Source organism: Brachionichthys hirsutus, chromosome 21 (genome assembly GCF_040956055.1).
Source record: "Brachionichthys hirsutus isolate HB-005 chromosome 21, CSIRO-AGI_Bhir_v1, whole genome shotgun sequence".
NCBI lineage: Eukaryota > Metazoa > Chordata > Actinopteri > Lophiiformes > Brachionichthyidae > Brachionichthys > Brachionichthys hirsutus.
The window spans coordinates 555676-577940 of record NC_090917.1 but is presented as its reverse complement, the minus strand read 5'-3'; the positions used below and the strand labels follow the sequence as shown (position 1 = coordinate 577940).

General features: G+C 49.0%; 7 protein-coding genes and 1 long non-coding RNA gene across 10 annotated transcripts; 6 read left to right on the top strand and 2 right to left on the bottom strand.

Moving 5' to 3' along the window:
* Positions 1–1852: 1852 nt before the first annotated feature.
* Positions 1853–6359, top strand: LOC137909780 (catechol O-methyltransferase domain-containing protein 1-like). The gene is made up of 7 exons (XM_068754202.1): positions 1853–2001; positions 2802–2920; positions 3537–3642; positions 4025–4143; positions 4721–4775; positions 5857–5990; positions 6069–6359. The coding sequence occupies exons 1-7, from the start codon at positions 1920–1922 to the stop codon at positions 6219–6221; spliced, it is 768 nt and encodes a 255-aa protein (XP_068610303.1). The 5' UTR covers positions 1853–1919; the 3' UTR covers positions 6222–6359.
* A 43-nt stretch (positions 6360–6402) lies between these two features.
* On the bottom strand, positions 6403–9374 carry LOC137909779 (voltage-dependent anion-selective channel protein 2-like). The gene is made up of 9 exons (XM_068754201.1): positions 9282–9374; positions 8562–8633; positions 8399–8448; positions 8080–8232; positions 7948–8000; positions 7631–7858; positions 7271–7421; positions 7134–7191; positions 6403–7044 (listed from the first exon to the last, which is right to left on the bottom strand). Exons 2-9 carry the CDS (start codon positions 8626–8628, stop codon positions 6953–6955), a joined length of 852 nt encoding a protein of 283 aa, XP_068610302.1. The 5' UTR covers positions 8629–8633; positions 9282–9374; the 3' UTR covers positions 6403–6952.
* Positions 8999–11120, top strand: LOC137909781 (uncharacterized). The gene is made up of 3 exons (XR_011106022.1): positions 8999–9062; positions 9315–9462; positions 9886–11120. It is a non-coding gene; the product is annotated as an uncharacterized lncRNA (long non-coding RNA).
* An 8-nt stretch (positions 11121–11128) lies between these two features.
* LOC137909778 (sphingomyelin synthase-related protein 1-like) lies at positions 11129–13905 on the bottom strand. The gene is made up of 6 exons (XM_068754200.1): positions 13769–13905; positions 12414–12989; positions 12007–12102; positions 11806–11923; positions 11588–11738; positions 11129–11433 (listed from the first exon to the last, which is right to left on the bottom strand). The coding sequence occupies exons 2-6, from the start codon at positions 12968–12970 to the stop codon at positions 11129–11131; spliced, it is 1227 nt and encodes a 408-aa protein (XP_068610301.1). The 5' UTR covers positions 12971–12989; positions 13769–13905.
* Positions 13906–14247: 342 nt separating this feature from the next.
* On the top strand, positions 14248–14939 carry LOC137909756 (dual specificity protein phosphatase 13A-like). Its single transcript, XM_068754181.1, has 3 exons — positions 14248–14372; positions 14446–14663; positions 14735–14939. The coding sequence occupies exons 1-3, from the start codon at positions 14284–14286 to the stop codon at positions 14923–14925; spliced, it is 498 nt and encodes a 165-aa protein (XP_068610282.1). The 5' UTR covers positions 14248–14283; the 3' UTR covers positions 14926–14939.
* A 343-nt stretch (positions 14940–15282) lies between these two features.
* On the top strand, positions 15283–17216 carry LOC137909755 (dual specificity protein phosphatase 13A-like). The gene is made up of 3 exons (XM_068754180.1): positions 15283–15492; positions 15569–15786; positions 16220–17216. Exons 1-3 carry the CDS (start codon positions 15365–15367, stop codon positions 16429–16431), a joined length of 558 nt encoding a protein of 185 aa, XP_068610281.1. The 5' UTR covers positions 15283–15364; the 3' UTR covers positions 16432–17216.
* Positions 17217–17720: 504 nt separating this feature from the next.
* Positions 17721–19349, top strand: LOC137910488 (dual specificity protein phosphatase 13B-like). 3 transcript variants are annotated; one of them, XM_068754925.1, is made up of 4 exons: positions 17721–17798; positions 18045–18200; positions 18280–18500; positions 18982–19349. In XM_068754925.1, the coding sequence occupies exons 2-4, from the start codon at positions 18058–18060 to the stop codon at positions 19206–19208; spliced, it is 591 nt and encodes a 196-aa protein (XP_068611026.1). In that variant the 5' UTR covers positions 17721–17798; positions 18045–18057; the 3' UTR covers positions 19209–19349. The 3 variants fall into 3 exon arrangements, with proteins under 3 accessions (XP_068611026.1, XP_068611025.1, XP_068611027.1); XM_068754924.1 differs by having other exon boundaries at positions 17752–17904; XM_068754926.1 differs by having other exon boundaries at positions 17768–17798; positions 18042–18200.
* Positions 19350–21078: 1729 nt separating this feature from the next.
* LOC137910487 (dual specificity phosphatase 29-like) lies at positions 21079–22065 on the top strand. The gene is made up of 3 exons (XM_068754923.1): positions 21079–21379; positions 21438–21661; positions 21772–22065. Exons 1-3 carry the CDS (start codon positions 21213–21215, stop codon positions 22002–22004), a joined length of 624 nt encoding a protein of 207 aa, XP_068611024.1. The 5' UTR covers positions 21079–21212; the 3' UTR covers positions 22005–22065.
* Positions 22066–22265: the final 200 nt, after the last annotated feature.

The window sequence follows — 22265 nt, the reverse complement described above, 5'->3', positions numbered from 1 at the left end:
ACTTGTTTTGAAGCGAATAATCACCGTCGTCCCACTTGTTAAAGTGAATCGTTTTGCCTTGTTGGAAATCAAAACCATGATTAGAAAACATTCCTTTGAGATCCCGGCTGAGTGATTGAAGGGAATTCACGGCGATCAGCTTATTGACGGCCGGTTTCTTCATTTGGTTCTAATGAAGATTCCATTCTCTTGCTACGTCACGGTGTCTGAATCTTTCTTCTCCTCTGCCTCTCCTCTCCTCTCCTCTCCTCTCCTCTGCCTCTCCTCTTCTCTCCTCTTCTTCTTCAGCGCGACGCCGTGTCAGGTCTGGGCAGGGCTGTCAGACCAAACCGTCAGGCTTCACTTTCCGATGGAGTCGTCCCGTTCCCTCGTCTGTCCATCAAAGACAAGGACTGATGCCAAAGTCAAAAAGTTGACAGGAGCGGATGTACATGACATCTCATCGCCGGGGGGGGGGGGGGGGGGGGGGGGGGGGTAGCAGGAGTCCAAGCTCTGATTCAACATTTGGGGAGGATGTTTGCAAGCAATAAAACGCGGTAGCGAATTACAGCGAGACCGTCGGTACGGTAGGTCGCCTAAATCTTAATCTTAACAAGCGCTCTGAGCCTTTATAGAAATACTCGTAAAGTTTACTGTAATGTGCGATAAAACCAGAACGTTGCCTCATCACATGAATCATGCCGGCATCATAAAACACTTCATCTCATAGAAAGGGGGGGGGGGGGGCGTCTCTGCTGGACGCTGGTGGTATTTACTCAGAGGCGAGCTCCACCGCTCAGCGGCCCGGATGGAAGCGGGCCGCTGAGAACCAGAACCCTCTGCTGTCGGGACCCTGTCAGGAAGCAACAGGACAGCTGCCAGACTCTGCCTGGGAACCGGAGATCAGAGAGGAGAAGCATCAGATAGCGGCTCATCCATCAGGTGGAGGAGGTGAGGAGGTACCACGAGGTCTGATGGCGAAACCAGGACTCGTTCTCAGGGGGGGGGGGGGGGGATACTAGCTCCTGCACAGACACGCTGGATCTGCTGCCATCGATTGGTTCCATCGTTTGCCGTTCATTGTGTTCTAATCTCCACGAAAACTAGAGGACGGCCTTTCATGACTGATCAGCTGTTCTCCTTTTCACAACGTCCACGCTTACAAACGCATAATAAACTGCACCAATCACATAACTTCCTCCAGCTATTGTGGGCGGGGTTAATTCTCAGCACCCCCAGTTTGTATTTTGCTCTCATTCTGCGTCTCTAAACCATTTTATCTGAGCCAGTGAGGGTAAAATCAGCCAGTCAGCCTCACAGGCTGTGCAACACTGCCCCCCTCTGTATGGACACTGTTATTAATCCTTAATTAGATGCCTTTAAATAAATCTGATTGTATTTCTAGCAAGTCTTGATACATAATACTAAATGTTAAAAGTTGTTGTTTTTAAGAAATAGATCATTATTTTAGTTCAAATTTGACTAATCACAAGGCTTTTAAAACCTAAAACATCTGTACTCATTTCAACCTTTGTGTTTCATGTTTTCCCGGACATATTTAATGTCTTAACATTTATATACAATAATAATAGTATCATAATTATGTATAAACTTTGTAAACATGTTTACATTCGTTCACGCCTACACTTCCGGGAGTGACAGAAACGTGTACGTTTGTTTCCCCTTCACGAGGCCAGTTCCGGGTCACGTGACACGAGTCGTTCTGCAGCCACGCGCGCGCCGTCAGACCATCATCGTTGAAAACATAATTGCGTTTTATTTCGCGCTTCAATGTTTAAATTCTGAAGTCGCATTATACCGCGAGACTCTTACGTCATCATCACGGGCTCACGCGCGCTGCAAGGCGTCCTGACGTCACGGTCAGCCAGTAGCGGCACGGCGCCGATCCAACGAGTGCTTTGCGTCACGCGGAGGATCACATGACTTTCCGGAGCTTTTCCAGGGAGGCACTGGCTGGATCCATCACGCTGGGACTCGTTTTCGTCGTCGGCTACGTCTTCGGTAAGGAAATTACATCTTCAGAACGTCGTTACGTCACGATCCTGTTCGGTTGTGACTGAATTTACTCGATCGTTTAAGATTGGCCGTTTGCCTTTTATTCTTTTTATTGTGGTCCTAGAAGGGTTGTGAATGATTTATTATCAATAATGACAACAGGATTTGCTTATTTTGCTAATCCTCTTTTTGAATTTAATTACCTGCGCCGAGGAGGTTCCGCTTTTTGCCAGTGTTTGTCTGTTAGTTACGTAACTCATAAAGTCAAGTCGGACCTTGATGAAAGTTTCCAGGAACAGATCAATGGATCTTGGTGATGATCCAGAAGAGATCCTGGATCACTGTGTTTTTGTTAACATTGCAGTCAATGGAGTCGGTTGATTATTAACCGAAGTTCACGGAGTTTGGAACATGTCTACGGATTTGTTCTATCTTTAACACCCGAGGAGACGGACCCCCCCCCTACACAATGTAAAATTCCATAAGCATTGGTTAATAATCAACCGAGATATTGTGAAATACATTTTGAAGCTCCATTGACTGCAATGTTAACACAAATTGCATAGTGATCCATAATCCAGTCACAAGATGTTGATAATCTGTTCCATCAAAACCGTCCGTGACCTTTTGAGTCGTGTTGCCAACAGAGACAGACAAACCAGCAAAACACATTGATAGAGCGTACTCTAGGAGGAGGAACGAGTCTGTCCAGACTGAAACCAGCCCCACGTTCTAAAGCCACCATCTCAAATAGCAGGGGGGGGGGGGTTAATGCTAAAAGAATCACCGTTTGTTTTTGTCCTCAGGGAAAAAGAAATCTTCCAGAATGAGCATCAGCAAAAGTCACAGCGGAAAGGACAAGATCCTGGAGTACATCCTGAGCAACTCCATGAGGGAGCACCCAGTCCTCAAGAAACTCAGGCTGGTGAGGCCGTGTGAGGATCTTGTTAGATAAATCTGCAAATGTGTTTATCATTAATTCACCAATGAGTAGCAGTAGTTATGTCATGGCCATTTATCCTTCATAATCTCACTCAAGATATTCATAAAGTATGTGACAATCGTAGATCTGTTAATATGCTGACTAGACTGAAGAAGTGAACACTTTGTGTTGGCTGGAAGAGCTATCTGCTCAAGGTTGGAGTCTTCATGTCTGGGTTATTTACGTACGTACACATTCTTATCTGCTAATAAAACCAGCTGGAGGGGAGCTGTTTCTCTGAGAATCGAGGACGAAGCTAGCAGCAGCCACTCTCCCTTGCTGGGAGAGTCGATGGCACGGCTAGAGAGCAGCTCCATTCTCCCTTGCTGACAGAAAGAATACTAGTCTCGTTTCTTACCGCAAGTAAATGGTTATTGGGTTGAATCTTTGGGGCTTGGTTCTGATTTTCTCTCTTTTACAGTGTCACAAACCTGACAGATCTGGAACTCTGCTACCCGCTTTGGGGCGTTTTCAAACCTGGCCAATCGAACCGAGTCCGCTTGGTCAGGTGTGAAAACGACCTGGGAGCTCATGTGGTTAATGTTTGCTTTGCTTTCAGATGACAATGGAAGACCGCCACAGCGGCATGATGGTTGCCTGTGAGCAGTCGCAGTTCATGGTCAATCTGGTCAAACTGATCAAAGCCAAGAAAGCGATAGAGATCGGTAAGGGCCCGCCCCCCGACCTCCTGCAGCGAACCACAAACGAACCACATTTATCTGTTCATGAAATAGCAGAAAAACCGGCAATGGAAGTTCAGGCGTCACAGTAATACAAGGTCTGAAGTACACATAAGGAGTACAACTAAACAACAGCTGCATGAAACAATGTGATCATTCATTATCAAATATTAGTATCATGTAGGTTAAAAAATACTTCAACGACATAAGAGGTAAAGTAACAGAGGTGCAAAGACTGGAGTCCATAATACCCACACTAAAGACCAAGTAAAAAACAACTATTGAATCATTTAAAATGACCCTTCAGGGTCTTCTTCACGTCGTCTATCGTATTAACGCGTGCTGCCTTCACTTCCCGCTGCTGCAGGAGTATACACAGGATACAACACGCTGAACATGGCGCTGGGTCTGCCGGAGGACGGAGTCCTGGTGGCGTGCGATATCAGCGAAACCTACACCAACATGGGCAAGCCTTTCTGGAAAGAGGTAGATTCATAGCTCTCCTATCTTCTTATTCCGTACGTAATAAAACTATTGTATTATTCCCAAGCTGTAAAGCACCGATCAGAGCAGAGATCATCAGGTAACAGGTGTATTACTCTTTAGGCCCCCGTCGGCACAGACACCCGTCTCTCCAGCCCGTTTAAAAACAACGCGGAACGATAGGATCCTTTCCTGAACGGCACGGCAGCACTTTCTGGTTTGCACATTTTGACCCGGGTTTCGTTAATGCAGCATACTGGCACAACGGCGTGGCCAGGCAAAGACAGAGCCACGTCCAGGGTGCGGCGACCTCTAGAGTACAAAAAAAAAAATGCAACTGCAGTATAAAAGGTGACCACAACATCTCCAGGTACTCCAAAATAATGCTATCCCGCTGCATCCCAGTAGATTTCAAAGCATCGTATTTAATCACAGTCCGGACGACTCTAGCCCAGGTTATTGTAAATACCCTCTTTCCATAGCCGGGTCAGAAATGAACACACACATAATGATGCCCTGCCAAACGACCGTTCTCATTTCAGGTACGAAAACTAACACTTACACGTTTCCTTGTTTACAGGCTGGAGTCGAGAATAAAATCGATTTACGTTTGCAGCCAGCATCGAAGACTCTGGGTACAGTAATAACTCTCTTTGACCTCCATGTTAACCCTTGTAATAATAATAATGGAAGAACCCATCCAGCTGCTCCATATAACTGCATATGTTTTGTGTATCCAGACGGGTATCCGGATCACAACATTTAATGGGATCCAAATTGGACCAAGGCCCATCTTCAGATTTTTATTCATCAAGATCCATTCAGCAGTTTTTACATAATCCCGCTAACAAACAAGCATAGCTTCCATGTTGCTAGCGTGCGACACCTAGCGGTTTAGACTAGAAATAAATCAGTTCTTTATTATTTTTTTTACTATTGTTACTTGCGTAAATTCGCAGCTGTGATTTTATAGCCGTTACCTAAAAATATTTATCAGAATTAAATCTGCATTAAAGTACTGTACATGTAGATGTTTCGTTGGTGATTGGCTGCTTGACGACACATCAATAACACAACAATTTAGCCAGCGGCTACGTGCTAGCTAACCCCGTTCGACTTCGCTGTCAGATAGCTAAAGTTAGCTAACCGCATAAGTTACAGGAAGCGAATAGAAAAATACATTTCGGTACCTACATTCTAGTCGTTCCGCCGAGGAGGTCCGGTTCTTCGTTTTTAATTACCGGTACGTCTCTCGGTACCTCAGGTGAATTCAATCAAGACACCGGCGCGAGCGCGACTGCGTGCTCTGACGTCACGAACGTAGGGGTGACGTTCATACCGCGTTGTTTAATAAAGTTTTTTTTTTTTTTTTTAATAGTTCTACTTTCTGAAAACCATTATGCTTTCAAAACATACACATTCATAACTTATTAAAAATTATCACCTTCATTACATTTAGTTTTAAACAGAAATGAGATACATTAGGTTTTTATATTTCCAGGAATGATTTGCTTCTCTGTAAATTTAAGAATTCACAAAAGTACTTTAAAGCTGGGGGACACTTGTCCTACATTATATATAGTCTTGATACCTCTTTGGAATTGCACGTCGGTTGTGTACATTTTTGGGGATAATCTATTTCTCGCAGTGAGAGCACTTGACCAGGACATACATGTTAACGCTACTTTGTCCCCGTGTCCCGTTGTCCTTTATTAGACGATCTCTTGGCTGACGGACAGGCGGAAACGTTTGACTTCATCTTCATCGATGCAGACAAAGTCAACATCTGCAGCTACTATGAGCAGTCCCTCTCGCTGCTGAGGAAAGGGGGCATCATCGCCCTCGATAACGTGAGGCCTCCGGACACTCCCTCTCGCGGCAGGACAGTCCAAGCAGCTGAACCTCTCGCTTAACGTCTGATCCCACAGGTGCTGTGGGGCGGGAGTGTGCTGAATCCGGCGCCGGATGACAAAGACGCCGTGGCGCTGGACACGCTGAACAAGAAGCTGCACAAAGACGTTCGCATCAACCTGAGCATGCTCCCAGTGGGAGACGGGCTCACACTGGCGTTCAAACTGTAGCACCAACGAGCCATAAAGAGGCGAGGAAGCAAAAGCATCGCCACAGATTGATTTAAACGCCGGAGAACGTGTAAGGAGTCGCTCCAACGCCTGATCGATACAGTGACTGTTCAATAAAACAGTTCATGCGTTTGTGTAGTCGTGCATCACTTGATGAAACTCACACCGGGCAGAGGACGACTGTTGATTTAAGGAGTTTATTTGCGACATGCCGACACACATACCGCTTCCCAATTACTGCGACGGTGAACAGTGGATGATTCTACCACACGGAGGAAAAATATATATATTTCAAATGATCCCACAGCTTTAGAAACAGGTATGCAAGGTAGAGGAGGCCTCAGATCTGTCGAAGGGTACAAGTACGCCTCTGGGAAAGTGAATACCCGACTATGTTGAGTTGCAGCGACGTCCATCAGGCAGAGCATCGCTACCACAAGATTTCAAATTAAATAGATCTTAAATAAAAGCTTCACGCTACTGTGCAAAGTAATGCTCAGATATATCACACGGCAAAGGTTCGGTGGACACGGTGCGCCCGCCGGAGGAACGTTTTCTAGCAGAAGGAAGGAGAGCGCGACCGGAATAAAGAGGAAGCTGCTGGAAAGGTTTCCGTCTCATCTGGCTTTGTCATGTTTTGGCGTCGTCTGCTTAAAATATCTCTTAGTGACCAGACGGGAACACGCGGGGCCAGGGTCAGCCGACATTAAGCTAAAGGGCGTAGCGGATCCTCAAGCCTCCAGCTCCAGGCCCAGACCGAGCTTGTGACCGCCGGCGTTGATGTTCTTCCCGTCAACCAGAGCAGAGAGGACTATTTTCATACCTGAAACAGACGCGTGAAGGAAAGTTACCTGAGAGTAGGTGCGCCGTTCTCTGCTTACATTCCTACAAAACGCTCCGGGTGGTTCTTACCGGGCCGGAGGGACTGGGTGTAGCCGATTCCAACCAAGCTGGAATTATTCACCTTAGCCTGCAGAAGAAGAATTAAACATGAAAACATGTCTATAGAGCCCGACCACCGCTTTCATATTGTCCTCAGAGGTACTCACAGATATGGAGGCACTGGGGTCTAACTGGTATTTGGCAGCGATTCCAAACTGGGTGCTGTTGCTGCCCGCCGTCCACGCGACATTCACAGCGGTCTCCAGTTGGTCGTTCACCTTCTGGTAGATGGATCCGCCGAAATCTGAACCGTTATTTCTGAGGGGAAGTGAAAGTACGCGTTAGTTTTTTCTCACCTTGCTCTTTTGTGATTCTGAACTGAGAATCTTTTAGGGTTAGGCCATCCTCCCAAATAACGTCTCCCCGTTTAAACTAACCCACTTCTATAAGAACAATAAAATGCTGCATGCTCTTCTTTCTTTACGAAGAAACCCTTAAATGCAGTGCAGCCGATCCCAAAAACCTACATGTTGGTGTGCAGCTGGAAGTCTCCGGTCCTGTATCCCACGGCGAAGTTGCTCTTGTTCATCTTGGATTTGGCCGAGTCGAAGCACATCTGGTAGCCGGCCAGCCAACCCTCGTAGCCGGCCACTGCCGCTCCGTGAATCGTCGGACCGGCAAAGTCGAAGTCCACATCGACACCCGCGTTCAGGCACTCCCTTTTATAGGCCGTCTTCACCTTGCCGCTCTTCTTGCTGCGACGTCAACAGGGGAAACAGAGTTTAGAGCCGATGTCTACATGAAAGCTGGTGAAGATTTGAAAGTTCCTAATCGGCCAGCTCACCCAGTATTTGGTGAGAACGTGGTATCAAAGGTAAGTTTCAGGCCTTTGGTGATCTAAAGAGGATCATTCCGTCAGTCCCAGTTTATTTAGAACGTCCCAACGACAGGGTGACGAGCAGACGTTCGCCTTTACCTGATCCTCAACGCAGACTTCTGTTCCCAGCATGTTATCCGTGGTCCACTTCTCTGTGAAGGTCAGCCCATACTCAGACCACTTGTACTTGGTTTCTAGGGTTCCGCTGACCTTGCTGGTGTCGATGTTGGATACGCCGGATGTTTTAAACTCCTGGAGCGGACAGACAAGGGGGGGAATCAGTCGGACACATTTATACTGACGATTAATAGCTGCCGTTTTCATTCATCAGTTTCTCCTCTGATCTAAAGATCAATCACTACACCTGTGATAACTTAAAACCTGCATCGTGTGGATCAATTAGAGCAGATCAGCTCACCACGCCGCTGGAAGACTTTGTCTTCACGTCGAGCTTCACCAGCCCAAAGCCTGAAAACACAACCACAGCGAGCGTCTTTATTCTGGCCTGTGAAGGCGGCCTGTCCTCAGAGGGGCAATAAATACACACTTAAAAAACTGCCTTTTATCTTGCTTCCAGTTACCATATCCCTTATTGAAGATGTCATTTGCTGATTTCCCCAGGTCCGCGTACGTCGGAGGAACCGCCATGTTGCCTGTCGGGAATGACAAAGTGAAGGAACTTCAAATTCTGACAGGCATAAATGTAAAGATCATGAAGAAGAAACTTCAAATTCAAATCGCCACGCCTGCTATAAACGGAACAGCAGTTGGTTGTACCATTGAAGTGTCTGGGGTCATGACCTCTGACTCATTAAAACCAATTGTATTTAACAATCTCAGGCCGATTGTTATGATTAGTGTCTAGTTTGTCGAGTTAGGCGACCTTTAAGGTCACTATTAGGTAAATACTAGAGGAGTGCCTGACCTTAATGACGTCACGTCCTCAGACACCTGCAGCGCTTGAGTCACTTTTACTATTCTGACGTCACGGCCTCAATGTCAAGGTTAAAGCCGAGGACTGCCTCGGAATGCTGCCGGTAACCAGGAACAGCTTGGCGGTACGTGGCAAAACGCCATCTAAGGTGTGTCTTTTACTTCAGCTCCGCTAATATTAACGATATTTACCACCGGATTTGCGTGATAGGGAACACTTACCGGTTCCTGCCTCAGTGTTTTGAAGGAGTTTCAACACGAGGATGGTTGGGGGCGTTTTCTAGCTTACAAATTTCAGAACGAAGTCGCCGAAATTCAAACAAATTCGGATCTTGAAAGAGCAAATAACGACAAAGCAAATTACTCACCGCGTACTTCTGTTGTTGTCGCTACTTTGAAAGGCGAGAAACGCAGCAATGAAGGCGGAAGGAGCCGCTGGAAGGAGCCGCTGGAGGACGACCGTGGAGGAGACACCGCAAGAAGCGCTTTCCTGACCTCAGCGCCGCAGGACCCCCAACTTAGCTGCCGACGTCGTGCCTGTCTGAAATGGTAGCGAGTCGATGACGTAGAAAGTCTTGCTCAACGAAATAATAATTTTTCTATGTCGTTTTATCACAACAATCATCTAAACTCCTGTTATTTGAACATTTTATTAAAAAATCGCTGCAGAATACATTTAGGATCTTTACCGGCATGATAAAGACCTCTAAATGTTCAGCTACGGCTTGGAAGCTAACTTTCACATATTAGCATAAGCAAATTAAATGCTAAGTGAGTAGCAAACGCAATCAACGCACACCACGTCGGAAAACTAACATAGTAATTCTGAATTAGAGTACGTTTTATTAATAATTCATATTTCTTCCAAAATTATTGAATGTGCGCATTTGTGCCTGCCGATCTGTAATGGACGTGTATTAGTACAGTAGTTAGTTCTGTGTTGAGGAATAAAAGCGTGTCGTTTGATTTCAGCTCTTTAATGACGCCGCCACGTGACAAGAACAACAACTGCGTCACACCTCAAAGACGCGCTGCAACAACCACGTTCCTAACATGCTGCTCTACAACATCTGTCGAGCTTCACGCTGAAACGCAGAGGAAGATCAAACACACTTCAGAGCAACTGTAAACAAAAGTCTTCATGTGCATGTTGCTGTAACACTGAATGTGAAATACAAAAATACACTGACGTTCACCAAATTAAATTAATGTAAACAAATGCAGACACATTTTAGCATCCTTTTTAAGAACGATTACTGCAGGTTAATGCTGAATAATAATAGACAGGGAGACCTCAATTTATATACAGAAAAACACAGCAATCACCACATTTTTGGGTTATTTCTACAAAGATAACTATCATAACTCAAGTTTATTGGCAAATGGAATAATCATTAAGACAGCTGAAAAGAATATTTGTGATTCCACGTTTTTGGCTGATGACGTTTCTTTAAATGCACTGATTTTTCTAGATTTGTTATGGAAAAAGGCCGAGAAGGGTGAACAATATCAACAAAGATCTGCCGTAAGAAGGATGTCAAGGAATGAAAATCTGTTTCCAACACCACCAACAAAAATGTAGTCAGTCGAACTTTCTGAATCCAAGACTTAAGCTAATTTAAGTATCCTGATTCCAAATAGAGTTCAAATTTTTTTATATATATATATTTACACCTTTTTACATTTTAAAACCAATCATCTCCGGTCATTCTGGAGAACGACGTGGCGCCGTTTTGCTGTGAGGCTCTAGTAAAGATCTGCGAACACAGAAACTTCTGACTTTTTACTCTGACGGTGGTCCATGGTATCACGTTTAAATAAATCACACTGTTGGGAGTAAGACGAGACTTTCAGTCGAGAATCAGGACGCAAACACTGAAATGATCAAGAATGATGATCACAAAAGAAATCGGAAGCTGCTGTGAAATGATGAGAACCCTGCTGCCTGACAGGAAGGCTTCTCTTTGAACTTCAGTTCATGCTACATGAAATAAACCCTTTGGAGGAAAAGGAACAACCGATGAACGAGACACATCTCCACCGCGTTCACTTTATAACGGTGAGTGCGGGGGTTTGTTTCAGCCACCTGGTCAGAGGACGAGTCCAGAAAATAAGACATCATGGCTCGACGTTTTCCATCATGCCGCAGTTAACAACCTGGCAAAGCAGACGCACGAACAGCACAGCCTAGGAAGCGCCGCGGCGACGCCGATCCTCACCCGATCAGCCTCCTCAGCAAAGCCGGTCGGGAGAGGGGCCAGCAGTACTCGTTCGGGACGGGCCCGTTCACATTGCACTCAAAGAAGGAGAACATGGGGAACCAGATGCGCGCCCGTCGGCTCTGCTGGTAGGCGCGCGTGTTGGCGAGGGTGTGGTAGTACAGGAAGAGTCTGGTGGTGATGTAGAAGGCGATGAACACGTCGATGGAGTAGTGCTCATGTGCAGCCAGGATGAAGAAGATGCCAAAGAGATTCAGGACCCAGGACAACGTGTGGATGAAGTTCCAGGCCCGCGGGGTGTCTGAGCGACAAAGAACAGCTGACATTCTATTATTTAAGTTTCAACGCAGCAAATCTTTCACTAGTCTGAGGAAACCCAGCTGTTATGCGTTGTAACACCAGATACGGACACTAGGTGGCAGCAGAGGGACGGTGTTACACAGGGCAGTACTCACACTCTGTGACGAAGAAGTTAAGCATGGTCAGAACCACCGTGTGGCCACTGAACATGTAATCTCCACACGTGTGCACCCCCGTCAGGGTCATCCCGAAGCCGCTCCAGATGGCCACGGCCCGCTGCACTTTGGCCCACATGTCGCCATAAATCTGGGGAAGAGCGAAGCCATCAGCGATGGTTCCGTCAGAGACTCCGGTGGCGTGCGTTAGCCGCTACCTTTCCAGAGCACTGCAGGTGTTGTCCCGGGACGGACAGCGAGGTGACAAACATGGTGATGCAGCGCAGCATGAACACCGTCCCCATCAGGCTGCAGAGGCGCCGCAGGAGGATGGACCTGCACGCAGCACGGACACAGTTAACCCGCGTCGCCCGTAGCAACGCGACGGCTTCGACAGAACGCTGCTTTCCAGACGGTACCGGTGTTTGTGGAGCAGCAGCACCAACAGCCACATGTTACAGAGGATCACCCCACAGGCCTCCGCCATGGCAAAGGCCCAAGGAATCCTCGGCACGCTGGAAGGAAAGTCATTTACCAACATCAACAAGAGCTTTTACATCACTACATGTTCAATATATTCACTCTCAGGCCAACGGCAGACATTAAATTAAAAAAACGCTTCATGGATTACTCAGTAATAAAGTAATTGATCAGCAGTCCAGCCCTTCTCGCTCGTTGCGGGTCCAATACTACAGTTTACAGGTGAACTCATCAGTGAATATTATTGGACGAGGGTTTCCAAGCCTCCACCAATCAGCTTCTCACCAGGAAGTAAACGATTCGCAAACGGCTGAATCGCAGGCGCTGCTGCAGGTCACACACCCACCTGTCCAGGAATATGTCCGGCAGCGGCGGGTAGGTCCGCATGTCAGGAACCCTCTCGTGCACGATGACCATGACGAAGGACGTGAAGCCAAACACCACGACCACGTAGACGGAGCTGAGCACCGTCTTCCAGCACTCCGGGTCCAAGCGCCTCGCCTGCTGCTTGAACTTCCCGTTGGTGTACTGCTGGTACTCCTCCCCCACCGGCGCCGTGTCCGCGCCGGCACAGTCTCTGCCCGAGTCTCCGTTACACAGCCAGTCCAAACTGCCCCCGGAGCCCGTGGGCGAGTGGCCGTCGTAGGGGAGCCCCAGCTCCTCCAGCAGGTCCACGTTCTGTTTCTGGAGCTTCCGGATAGACACCATGAGCCGTTTGATGTCGCCCAGCACCTTGAGCTCCAGCGGCGGCGAGCGGAGGTCGTACTCGCTGAGGGCGAGTAGGCTGGTGCCATCCAGGCGGTGCCTGTTGCACAGCAGGTCCACGTAGTCGCAGAAGCCCTCCTCCTTCAGCCACCGGGCCACGTGTTTGGGCGTCCAGCGACGGACGCTCAGCTGTGTCATTTCCTCGTTGCTCCGAGGGCTGAGCAGAGAAGGAAACACTGAAACAACCGAACTCTCCTTTACAGTCGAAAGCGGTCCCTCGATAATGCCTAAAGAAACGGAAAGGAGAAGAGGCACTTCTGGTTTCCGCCGAGTCAGCGAACCGGGTCCGGCTGCAGCACCGACTGAATTAAATTCACTCTGTGAATGTTTTCAGCTCCTCGCTCGGCCCAGAATTCACTACTGTGTGACGGCTAAGCGTTAGCTTGGACTCCCCGACCCGGAGTCCATCTCTACACCAAATCAGAGTCTGCAGGGAAGCTTTCAACAACCAAAACAAACACTCGGGATCACGTGACCTCCTCCGGCTCTAATTGGTGGAGCTACAATATTGACCCGAAAGTGGCGACACGTTTCCCAGACAGGACACCGAAATAAATTATTCTGAACTAATTCCAGTTTAACTTTAACGGTGCAGTAATCCCTCTAAACCCGGCATTTCAAGATAGCCAATATTAGCATGTACATTTGTAAAGCATGACAAGCTATTGTGGTAGCTTTTATCCAATCCCTCATAACAGAGCTAGCTACCAGTGAAGAGTTGTTAACGTATTTCAAATTAGTGCACAATAATCAGATAAATTATTATAAATAAAGTGTGTGTAACGGTAGTCACACGCATTCATCGGGTAAAAAAGAAAAACCTAAGCATGACTCATTTTACAAGAACTCTGGCCCAGCTAGCTAACTCAGCCTTAGCTAATATTACCCGGCAAGCTAATAGCCAGTTGAATTAATGCAGGTTAACGCGACGCTCACCCGGCCTGAGACGTAGCAGAGGACGGTGCTCGTTTATTCGGCTAGCTAGCTAGCTAAACGGCATCTCAAAACAACCTGACGGAATCGTATTCGCATGAGTCGCCGCGAATCATTGCGCCTCCCGGTTAGCATCACTGTTGACAACACATGGGGTAATGCCGCTAATGGACGCGCACAGAAAATTAGCTCCGTGGGGCTAGTTAACCAGCGGCGACACCTACCGGTGGCAGCGTAGTACTGCAAGTGCGTCTAATGCAGATCGCGATGAAAAGCAGGGAATTCTTTTGGAGATTAAATGTCACAAACTGAGAAATGATGACTGGAAATAAAATATACCTGGTAAAGATTTAGTAGCAGGCTTTTTTTGCACCATTTATAATATGGGTCACTGATTTAATTTTAGACTAGAAACACCTGTCCTCGTCAGTAAATAGTATCTTTCTGTTATGTAGATAATTATAAAGGTCCAGTCGACTATGACCGACCTGCAGAACAGTAATGTCGCTCCCACCTCTATGGCGGACTTGGTGAAGGTTTTGTATGGAGGAAAACGGTTTGGTAATCATGTGGACGAGGTCTGGCCTCACCTGTTCGTTGGTGACACGTGAGTGACAGCTTCTAAAATAAAGCAAAATGGTTCCTGAAGCATTTCTTGCTGTGATTCCTTTTGTCCACAGGTCAGCGGCTAATGAACGCTACCGTCTGTGGAAGCTGGGAATCACTCACGTTGTGAATGCGGCTCATGGCGGGATGCACTGTCAGGGGAGTCGTGACTTCTACGGCTCCTCTGTGGATTATTATGGGGTGCCTGCTGATGACTCACCATCCTTTGACCTCGCTCGCTATTTCTTCCCCACGGCTGAGTATATCCAGAGTGCACTTGACGCAGCTCATGGTGAATGCCCACCGCGTTGTTTTATTGTCGCTCCCTGCTTGCCAGCTCAGAGGCCGTCTCGTCTCCTTCAGCTCGGGTTTTGGTCCACTGTGCCGCCGGAGTGAGCAGATCGGCCTCCCTGGTCCTGGCCTACATGATGATCCACCACCATCACAGCCTGCTGGGGGCGATCAATAAGGTCAAGGAGCGTAGGTGGATCTTCCCAAACAGGGGATTCCTCAAACAGCTTCGTGCTTTGGAAAATAAATTGCATCAGACATGATTAAACGAGATTCGTCGACTCTAATCAATGTGATTCTGAGTCGCGCTGATTGCTGTTGGCTCTGGATCACGTCAGTTGCTTCCCTTTCATTTTCAATAAATGTTAGCTTGGAGCTGAAACATCTGCTGTAGCTGGACCCTCAGGTGAGATGGGCAGGTGGACGGTGTGGTTTGCAGGTTTTGCAGAGGTCATAAATGACATACTTCATTCCACCCGGGCGTGACGCAGCTTCATTACCCGTTGTCGTCCTGCCCTCTGCGTGAGTCAGACTACACGCTAGGTTGGGCACTAAATTGGGTAACTTGTCCAGTGACGGCTAAAAAAAAACCACCTGCTGGTGCGGATCAGCCCGAGAGCCGGAGCCGGAGCCGGCTGGAACCGCTTTAATGCAACAAACATTTGGAGCGGCAGCCGATCCAAAAGGGGATTTAGACTGAAAATGTCAGCCGTGAAAGGGAAGAGAAAGGAATATCTGACTGTGAAGGATCTGCAGAAGCTTCTGGACTCCTGCAAACTACATCTTAATGAAGTGGACGAGGTCTGGCCAAAGATATACATAGGAAATGTGTAAGTATTTATATATATAAAACTACTTGGAGTATCCAACTTTGTCTGGAGGCTCTTTCTGTCTCTGTCTTGCCAGGGCGGTCGCCCACAACAAGGCTATCCTGCAGAAACTGGGGATAACCCACGTTTTAAACGCCGCACACGCCAAGCGGGGCAGCGTCGGGAACCAGAGCTTTTACGGCAACGGCTTCGTGTACTGTGGCATTCCAGCAGACGACTCCACGCACTTCGACTTGGATGTCTACTTCCAGTCTGCGGCCGATTTCATTCACAAAGCGCTGAAGTCATCACACGGTGAGACCCTCTCACGCCGGCCCCCGTCGGGCTGCGCAGCCATCTTTAACGACAGAAGTCAGGCATTATAAAGAAACGAATTCCTGTTAATTTCGCTCCTTAAATCCTTTTTATACTCGTCTTTCTGATTTCTCCCATTACGCCGCCCTTTCAATGTCACCAGCGGTGATAATAAGAGTCTTACCTTGCTGAGTTTAAGTTCTAGAATCTGACCACGGCTTTTAAAAGAAGCAGAGGACAAGTTGGGATTAAAGAGGCGCCGGGGCCGGTCTGCAAAGGGACCTTACAGGAACAAAAGGCTATGAATTGTGGGAACTATTTTTGGCTTTACGAGGAAAAAAGAAAGACCACAGCCAGAGACGGGCAACCATGTATGATATGAATGAGATTGAAGCCTCGCACTAATCCTTCCTGCACAATCATATCTCCCCAGGGAAGGTTCTAGTGCACTGCATCATGGGAATGAGCCGGTCATCGACTTTGGTGTTGGCGTACCTCATGATCTACCGTCACCTGCCGCTCAAACAGGCCCTGCAGAAATTGATCCAGAAGAGAGCCATCTACCCCAACAGGAACTTCCTGGCACTGCTTCTGGATCTGGATCTGCAGCTGATGAGAAAAAAGAAAACGTGTCACATCCTGTGAGGACGAGACGATGAAGACGCCGCTCCAGGCGCCGCTTTCCGTCCACGCCGATGCTTCTGGTGGCTCGCCGTCAAAGACGAAGCTTTGTCAAACTCAGTTTTAATAAACTAATCTCATATTAACAACATTAGCAAGTATCATGATAGCATGAGAGCTGTATGATAGCATGAGCATATGCTTGATGCTGATAAATCCTTTAATTTGTAATATTAACCAATATTTCAGTACAGATTGATTGTACATGAAAATGTGCTAAAATACAAATTGTAAATAAGTCTTTTTGTATTAGAAGCTAATAGCATGGCATCACCCTGTGGTTAACGTGCATGATTGCAGGCATGCTAACACATAGCCGAGGCTGTGCAATGACGCCATTATGTTAGCATGCAGCCGCTACATTATTAAACATTCCTCTCATTTTCATCTGCTCTGCAGGGAATTACAAAAAGATAGCAAACCGCAGGCGAAAAGATCCAGTTGTATTCTTTAAATATACATTTGTTTGTACTTTGTGAAGCTAAAATACGCACTGTTTTCTACATTTATTTGTTAGCATGTTTCCGCCACGTCATGCTAGCTAGTCAGGCCAAGGCCTGCTTGCGACCACAAGGTCATTTTTAAAACGTTTACATTTTAGCTGCTTATATTTTAAATAACGTGTACATAACTGTATATATGTCTAACTTATATAAAGATTATACATGTAAAAAAAATAAATCGTAAACATAGTAAAAAGGAAAGTCGTTTAGCTTTGAAGGACGCGACCATTCTGCTGCACAAATAAAAACGAGTTCTGTTAAAACGTCTTCTGGCCGTTTGTTTCTGATGCTTTAGCGGTTCTGAAGCTCGTCCCCGTTCTCTTCACTTATTCAGGAGAACAATACAAAGTAGTTTAAACTTAAAGGATCAGAGGCCTTCCATCGGTACGAGGCGGGTCGATCAGGTTTCTGTTGGGGGGGGGGGGGGGGGTAAACAGCAAGGTTTAAAACCTGCATTATTTATAAATCAGGATTTGTACCGCTGGAGTTCAACAGGTTCCATCTGAGCATATTTTATTCTGCTAAAATGATTCAGGAGGTTCACACGAGAATATTACAAGGGGAATATTTAACATGATCGTTAAATATTCCCCTTGTAAATTAAGGGATGTGAAACCTTCCTGCTGGTATTAAATCCATTTCACTGCAGTAAAGCCTGATGTCCTGTCCTCCCTCCTGACCCGGGGGCTCGGGTAACCTTTAAGGAATGCAGGAGAGGATGCCAGATGTATTTTGAGATGCGATTCAGAGGTTAAAATAGCAAAAAACATTGCAGGCTAGATTTCTGGGGCGAAGCCGGACGGTTGTGCTGCAGACCGAGAGAAAAAGGTACCGGTAAATCTCGACTAACGGGAACCTTCTGCTTGCTGCAGGTGGACGGCTGGAAGCGACGCTTTGGGGAGGCGTTGTGTTGTTGTGTGCCTTTGTTTGCGAGGTGAACATGTTTAGAATGACTTTTGTGCCATGTAGAGACGAATCTACTCCGACTGCATCCTAAAGAGCAACAATTAATTCATGAAACCACTGAGAAGATGCCCTGATGGGGTAAAAACAATCCGTTTTTATTTGGAGCAGGAAGGATCCAGACATGCTCAGAGGCGTCGCCCGCTCGGCGAGCCCCCAGGGGTACGAGACCCCCCCTGCTCCGGAGCTCCAGAGGCTGATGTGGACCAGGAAAGGGAGCAGCGGACACATGGACGAGGTCCAGCCCAGGATCTACATCGGAGACATGTGAGACCGGAACGGTTGGGAGCCTCCTAGAGGCCGGACCGTCGCCTCCTCTGCTGATGGCGCCGCCTCTTCCTGTCAGGTACGCAGCCAAAGACAAGCGGCTGCTCCAGGCTCACCGCATCACCCACGTCCTCAACGCCGCCGCCGGGAAGTTCAGCGTGAACACGGGGCCGGGCTTCTACCGGGACACCAGGATCACTTACCACGGGGTGGGGGCTCTCGACATGCCGTCCTTTGACTTGAGGCCCTTCTTTTACCCGGCGGCCAGCTTCATCAAGGGCGCTCTGAGCTCGCCCGCAGGTGAGCTCGCCCCACGGTGACCCCCCCCAGGAGCCCAGACCCCGGCCAGGAAAATGGCTTTTAAAGGGATCGCCCTGGTAATTTGTAAGAAACACTTTTATTGGACATGGAAATGACACGTTCCCGTTTGTCCCTCGGTGTCTGACACGACGGTGACGAGACGAGGCCTCCTCGTCCTCAGGGCCCCCGATAATCCCCGGCAGGAATACTCACACGCAGAGACAGTTCAATTACGCGCTCCTGTGCCCCCTAATCCTCGCCCCCCACCCCCGATAAGAAAGCAGGGATTACCGTGTGGTGAAACATTCGGTGCAACAATGTCGGGAACTTTCGCTCAGGAGTTGGAAGCTCTCCTCTCTGCGATGCGTTCCTTTGATCCGCAGAGGAGCAACCAATTAGACGTCCTCGCAGTAACCCAGTAATCTGATTGGCCGTCGCGTAGAAACGGCTCCAGGCTGAACTCTGGACGTTCTGCCGGCAGGTAAAGTCTTCGTCCACTGTGCGATGGGTCTCAGCCGCTCGCCCACGCTGGTCCTGGCGTACCTGATGATCCGGGAGAACACGACGCTGCCGGGCGCCATCAAAGCCGTCAGCGCCAACAGGAACATCTCACCGAACGCCGGCTTCCTGGAGCAGCTCCGGGGGCTGGACCGGGAGCTGCAGCGCCGGGGGCCGTCCAGGAGCCGGGCCCTAAACGGACGGACGTGAAATCCATCGTTTAGGTTTTATCTTCATTTTATTCTCGGATCTGAAGCCGGTAGATTTTATAAGAAATAATTTGGAATTTCAGGATTGGATTTCAATAAAAATCATTTAAAGATCAAAATGACTGAATGAAAATAAAAATGAAGCAGAAATGTTTTGGTTTGACCTCGTGACACCAGACGGAACCTTCCTCCCGACACAAAACCCTGTGATGATTGGTGAAGCGGTTTGAACCGGATCAATACCGACAACAACTCCAGACGCCGTCCTCCGAGTCGTAAGCGTTGCTGTGGGTGAATAGAAATAGTCCCTGGCGTCCTCAGACGTCTCATTCCTGGGTGGGTCGTGGTGAGGAGTGGGCTCGGCCTCCACAGGAAACAAGCCGCACCAATCAGGTCGGAGGCGACAGCTTCCAGCATGTTTCCAGCCGGGAACGTCGAGCATTCGGGGGAAATGACGGCGCCGAGCTGATTTGTGATAATTATGCGGCGAAGATGAGGCCAGAGGAGGAGCCGGAGCGCCGAACACCGCCCACCTGCGATCTGCCGGGCCTTCTGCTGCAGAACAGAAGGCCCGGCGGAGCCGTCAACGAGGTTTGGCCGAACCTCTGCGTCGGAGACGCGTCAGCGACATTCTCACTTCAGGGGCGTCGCTGCAATATGCCGCTCTGATGGACAAACTGCCGGCGCCGAGTCCCGTGTCTGGTGTAAATATGGAATCCGTGCGTTCCAGTCGGCGGCGGCAGCGCCGCGCTCCCGGCATATGTCCCGAGATCTGTCCACGGAGGAGGCTCGTTGCGTTCGTTCACAGGGCTGCGGCCCAACAGGAAGTCCTGCTGGGGAGCCTGGGAATCACGCGTGTGGTGTGCCCCCCCCCCGCCACATCCACGCCGGCCCCCGTTTCTACCAGCGTACGGCATCTACATCCAATATTCCTTTTGTATACAGTATATATGTTGCAGGAAGTGCAGAACAGGAACGTTTCAGTCTCATCCAATCACAATCAGCACCACAGAGGCCATTAGAGACGAACCGCCGGAACCCGAGACGACTCGTTGCTATAAATAAACGACGCTCCACTTACATCCCTCAAAGCAGCGCGTCTGAACCGCAGCGATCCGGCGCCGCTCACTTCAAACCGTGATGCGTAAAGAGGCTGGATGGCGCCCAGATTCAGGTCAGACTGAACGGAGATGAAACGCCGGAGCCATCTTAATAAGAGACGCTCTCCAGAGGAAGAGACGGAGAGCCTGTCAAAATAAAAGGAATTGGACATCACAGCGTGAACGGTTCCACCGCCGGGATGAATGACGGCCGAGCGTGGAGATGTGAGGGGGGAATAAAAGCGTGAAAACGCCGTCTGACATGTTAGCAGCTTCGCCCGGCCGTCATCATCACACGGGGGGGGGGGGGGTAGATCCCTGGACGGGCCGTGCAGATGAACTAACGGGGGAATCAAAGGCCGGCGCCGTCCTGTGAACGCCTGACACGCTTCCCTCCCCCAGAACGTCCCTAACGAGAGTTTGAGGCAGCGCTTACACGGTTTCTCCCGCCGGCTAAGAGAGATCGACACAATTTCAAGGCGTTGCACAAAACCTCCCGAGTGTTCCGTTCACTCCAGTGGATTCTGGGCATCCTCTGGCAAAGTTCGGATCAGCGCCGCTTCCCGCCAGCAGCGGAGATTAAAGTCCCCCCCCCCCCATGGGGGTTAAGGTCAGGGCCCTAAAAATATCCCCTGCATTTGATGCCCGTCGCAGAGCGGTTACACAATCTGCCCCCGAGTCCAGCCTGCCAGGATTAGAGCTCGGCGCGTTCCGCCTTTAAGGGCCGGCGGGATGAGGAAAACGGAATGTCCAAGCAGGGAGATGAAGGACTTCGGTTTCTTGGCGAGCCGTGCTCCAGATGCATGATGGGAAACTAAACCCAAGGACTGTAGAGGCGGAAATGTGGAAGGAACGCGGCGACTGTGGAGCCTCTCTTCTCCTTCAGGCTAATCAAAGACAAAAACATGGCTTCTCACAAATCGAAAACTGCCGCCGAGGCAGCGGCGGGATCCGGCCCAGCGGATGAATACGTCACGCCGGGCGGCTACGAGTTGGAGAAAAGCCTTCACCGTGGGAGCGTGGCTTACGCTCCCGTCAACGAGGTCTGGCCCAACGTCTTCATCGGGGACGAGTGAGTATTAAGGGTTAAATTATAAACCCAACGGCGGAGTTAAAACGGCGTCTCGCAGGCAGACCGCGAGGGACAAGCGTAACCTGAGGAGGCTGGGGGTCACGCACGTCCTGAACGCAGCCGAGGGGACGTGGAACAACGTGGACACCGGAGCCGGTTACTACGGCGACATGGACGTGGTCTACCACGGCGTGGTGGCTGAAGATGTGGCGACCTTCGACCTCAGCCAGCATTTCCTCTCCGCCGCCCAGTTTATAGAAGAGACGCTCAGAAATCCTCAGAGTAAGACGACGTGGTCGGCGAACCCAAATGTCCCGATTGGCTGGCCGTTTTCTGGGGGGCGGGGCCTCTGAAAGCGTTCACGCTCGTTTCCCGCTCGTGTGGTTCTGCAGATAAACTCCTGGTGCACTGCGTGATGGGAAGGAGCCGGTCCGCCACGCTCTTCCTCGCCTACCTCATGATCTGCGAGAAGATGACGGTGGTGGACGCCATCGAGCACGTGAAGAAACGCAGGAGGGTCGTCCCCAACTGGGGCTTCCTGAAGCAGCTGAGGGGGCTGGACATGCACCTCCAGGAGCGGAGGCAGGGCGAGACCTGCCGGGCGGAGCGAGACTCGAGTCATTAGAGACGAGTTTTTGTTTGGCTCAGGGAAACATCACGTTATTAAATCCTCTACAGCAACCAAGTCCAAGTCACCACTTATTTAAAAGAGACTTCTTGGCTTCGGACTCGCGAGTCGTCCAAATGAGAACGAGAACAATCGAGAACATGGTCGCCCCAAATGAGAACGAGAACAATCGAGAACATGTTCGTCCCAAATGAGAACGAGAACAATCGAGAACATGGTCGCCCCAAATGAGAACGAGAACAATCGAGAACATGTTCG

Excerpts from the sequence above, each read along its gene's own strand:
- LOC137909780 (XM_068754202.1), top strand. The coding sequence starts at position 1,920 with ATGACTTTCCGGAGCTTTTCCAGGGAGGCACTGGCTGGATCCATCACG. Across the intron at positions 3,643-4,024 it reads CAAGAAAGCGATAGAGATCG|GAGTATACACAGGATACAAC; the intron begins GTAAGGGCCCGC and ends CCGCTGCTGCAG. Across the intron at positions 4,144-4,720 it reads GCAAGCCTTTCTGGAAAGAG|GCTGGAGTCGAGAATAAAAT; the intron begins GTAGATTCATAG and ends CCTTGTTTACAG.
- LOC137910487 (XM_068754923.1), top strand. The coding sequence starts at position 21,213 with ATGGCTTCTCACAAATCGAAAACTGCCGCCGAGGCAGCGGCGGGATCC. Across the intron at positions 21,380-21,437 it reads AACGTCTTCATCGGGGACGA|GCAGACCGCGAGGGACAAGC; the intron begins GTGAGTATTAAG and ends GGCGTCTCGCAG. Across the intron at positions 21,662-21,771 it reads GACGCTCAGAAATCCTCAGA|ATAAACTCCTGGTGCACTGC; the intron begins GTAAGACGACGT and ends GTGGTTCTGCAG.
- LOC137909779 (XM_068754201.1), bottom strand. The coding sequence starts at position 8,628 with ATGGCGGTTCCTCCGACGTACGCGGACCTGGGGAAATCAGCAAATGAC. Across the intron at positions 8,001-8,079 it reads AAGTCTGCGTTGAGGATCAG|ATCACCAAAGGCCTGAAACT; the intron begins GTAAAGGCGAAC and ends GATCCTCTTTAG. Across the intron at positions 7,045-7,133 it reads CACCCAGTCCCTCCGGCCCG|GTATGAAAATAGTCCTCTCT; the intron begins GTAAGAACCACC and ends CGTCTGTTTCAG.
- LOC137909755 (XM_068754180.1), top strand. The coding sequence starts at position 15,365 with ATGTCAGCCGTGAAAGGGAAGAGAAAGGAATATCTGACTGTGAAGGAT. Across the intron at positions 15,493-15,568 it reads AAGATATACATAGGAAATGT|GGCGGTCGCCCACAACAAGG; the intron begins GTAAGTATTTAT and ends CTGTCTTGCCAG. Across the intron at positions 15,787-16,219 it reads AGCGCTGAAGTCATCACACG|GGAAGGTTCTAGTGCACTGC; the intron begins GTGAGACCCTCT and ends ATATCTCCCCAG.
- LOC137910488 (XM_068754925.1), top strand. The coding sequence starts at position 18,058 with ATGCTCAGAGGCGTCGCCCGCTCGGCGAGCCCCCAGGGGTACGAGACC. Across the intron at positions 18,201-18,279 it reads AGGATCTACATCGGAGACAT|GTACGCAGCCAAAGACAAGC; the intron begins GTGAGACCGGAA and ends TCTTCCTGTCAG. Across the intron at positions 18,501-18,981 it reads CGCTCTGAGCTCGCCCGCAG|GTAAAGTCTTCGTCCACTGT; the intron begins GTGAGCTCGCCC and ends TTCTGCCGGCAG.
- LOC137909756 (XM_068754181.1), top strand. The coding sequence starts at position 14,284 with ATGGCGGACTTGGTGAAGGTTTTGTATGGAGGAAAACGGTTTGGTAAT. Across the intron at positions 14,373-14,445 it reads CACCTGTTCGTTGGTGACAC|GTCAGCGGCTAATGAACGCT; the intron begins GTGAGTGACAGC and ends TTTTGTCCACAG. Across the intron at positions 14,664-14,734 it reads TGCACTTGACGCAGCTCATG|CTCGGGTTTTGGTCCACTGT; the intron begins GTGAATGCCCAC and ends CGTCTCCTTCAG.
- LOC137909778 (XM_068754200.1), bottom strand. The coding sequence starts at position 12,970 with ATGACACAGCTGAGCGTCCGTCGCTGGACGCCCAAACACGTGGCCCGG. Across the intron at positions 11,924-12,006 it reads CTGCTGCTCCACAAACACCG|GTCCATCCTCCTGCGGCGCC; the intron begins GTACCGTCTGGA and ends TGCTGCGTGCAG. Across the intron at positions 11,739-11,805 it reads ACCTGCAGTGCTCTGGAAAG|ATTTATGGCGACATGTGGGC; the intron begins GTAGCGGCTAAC and ends GCTCTTCCCCAG.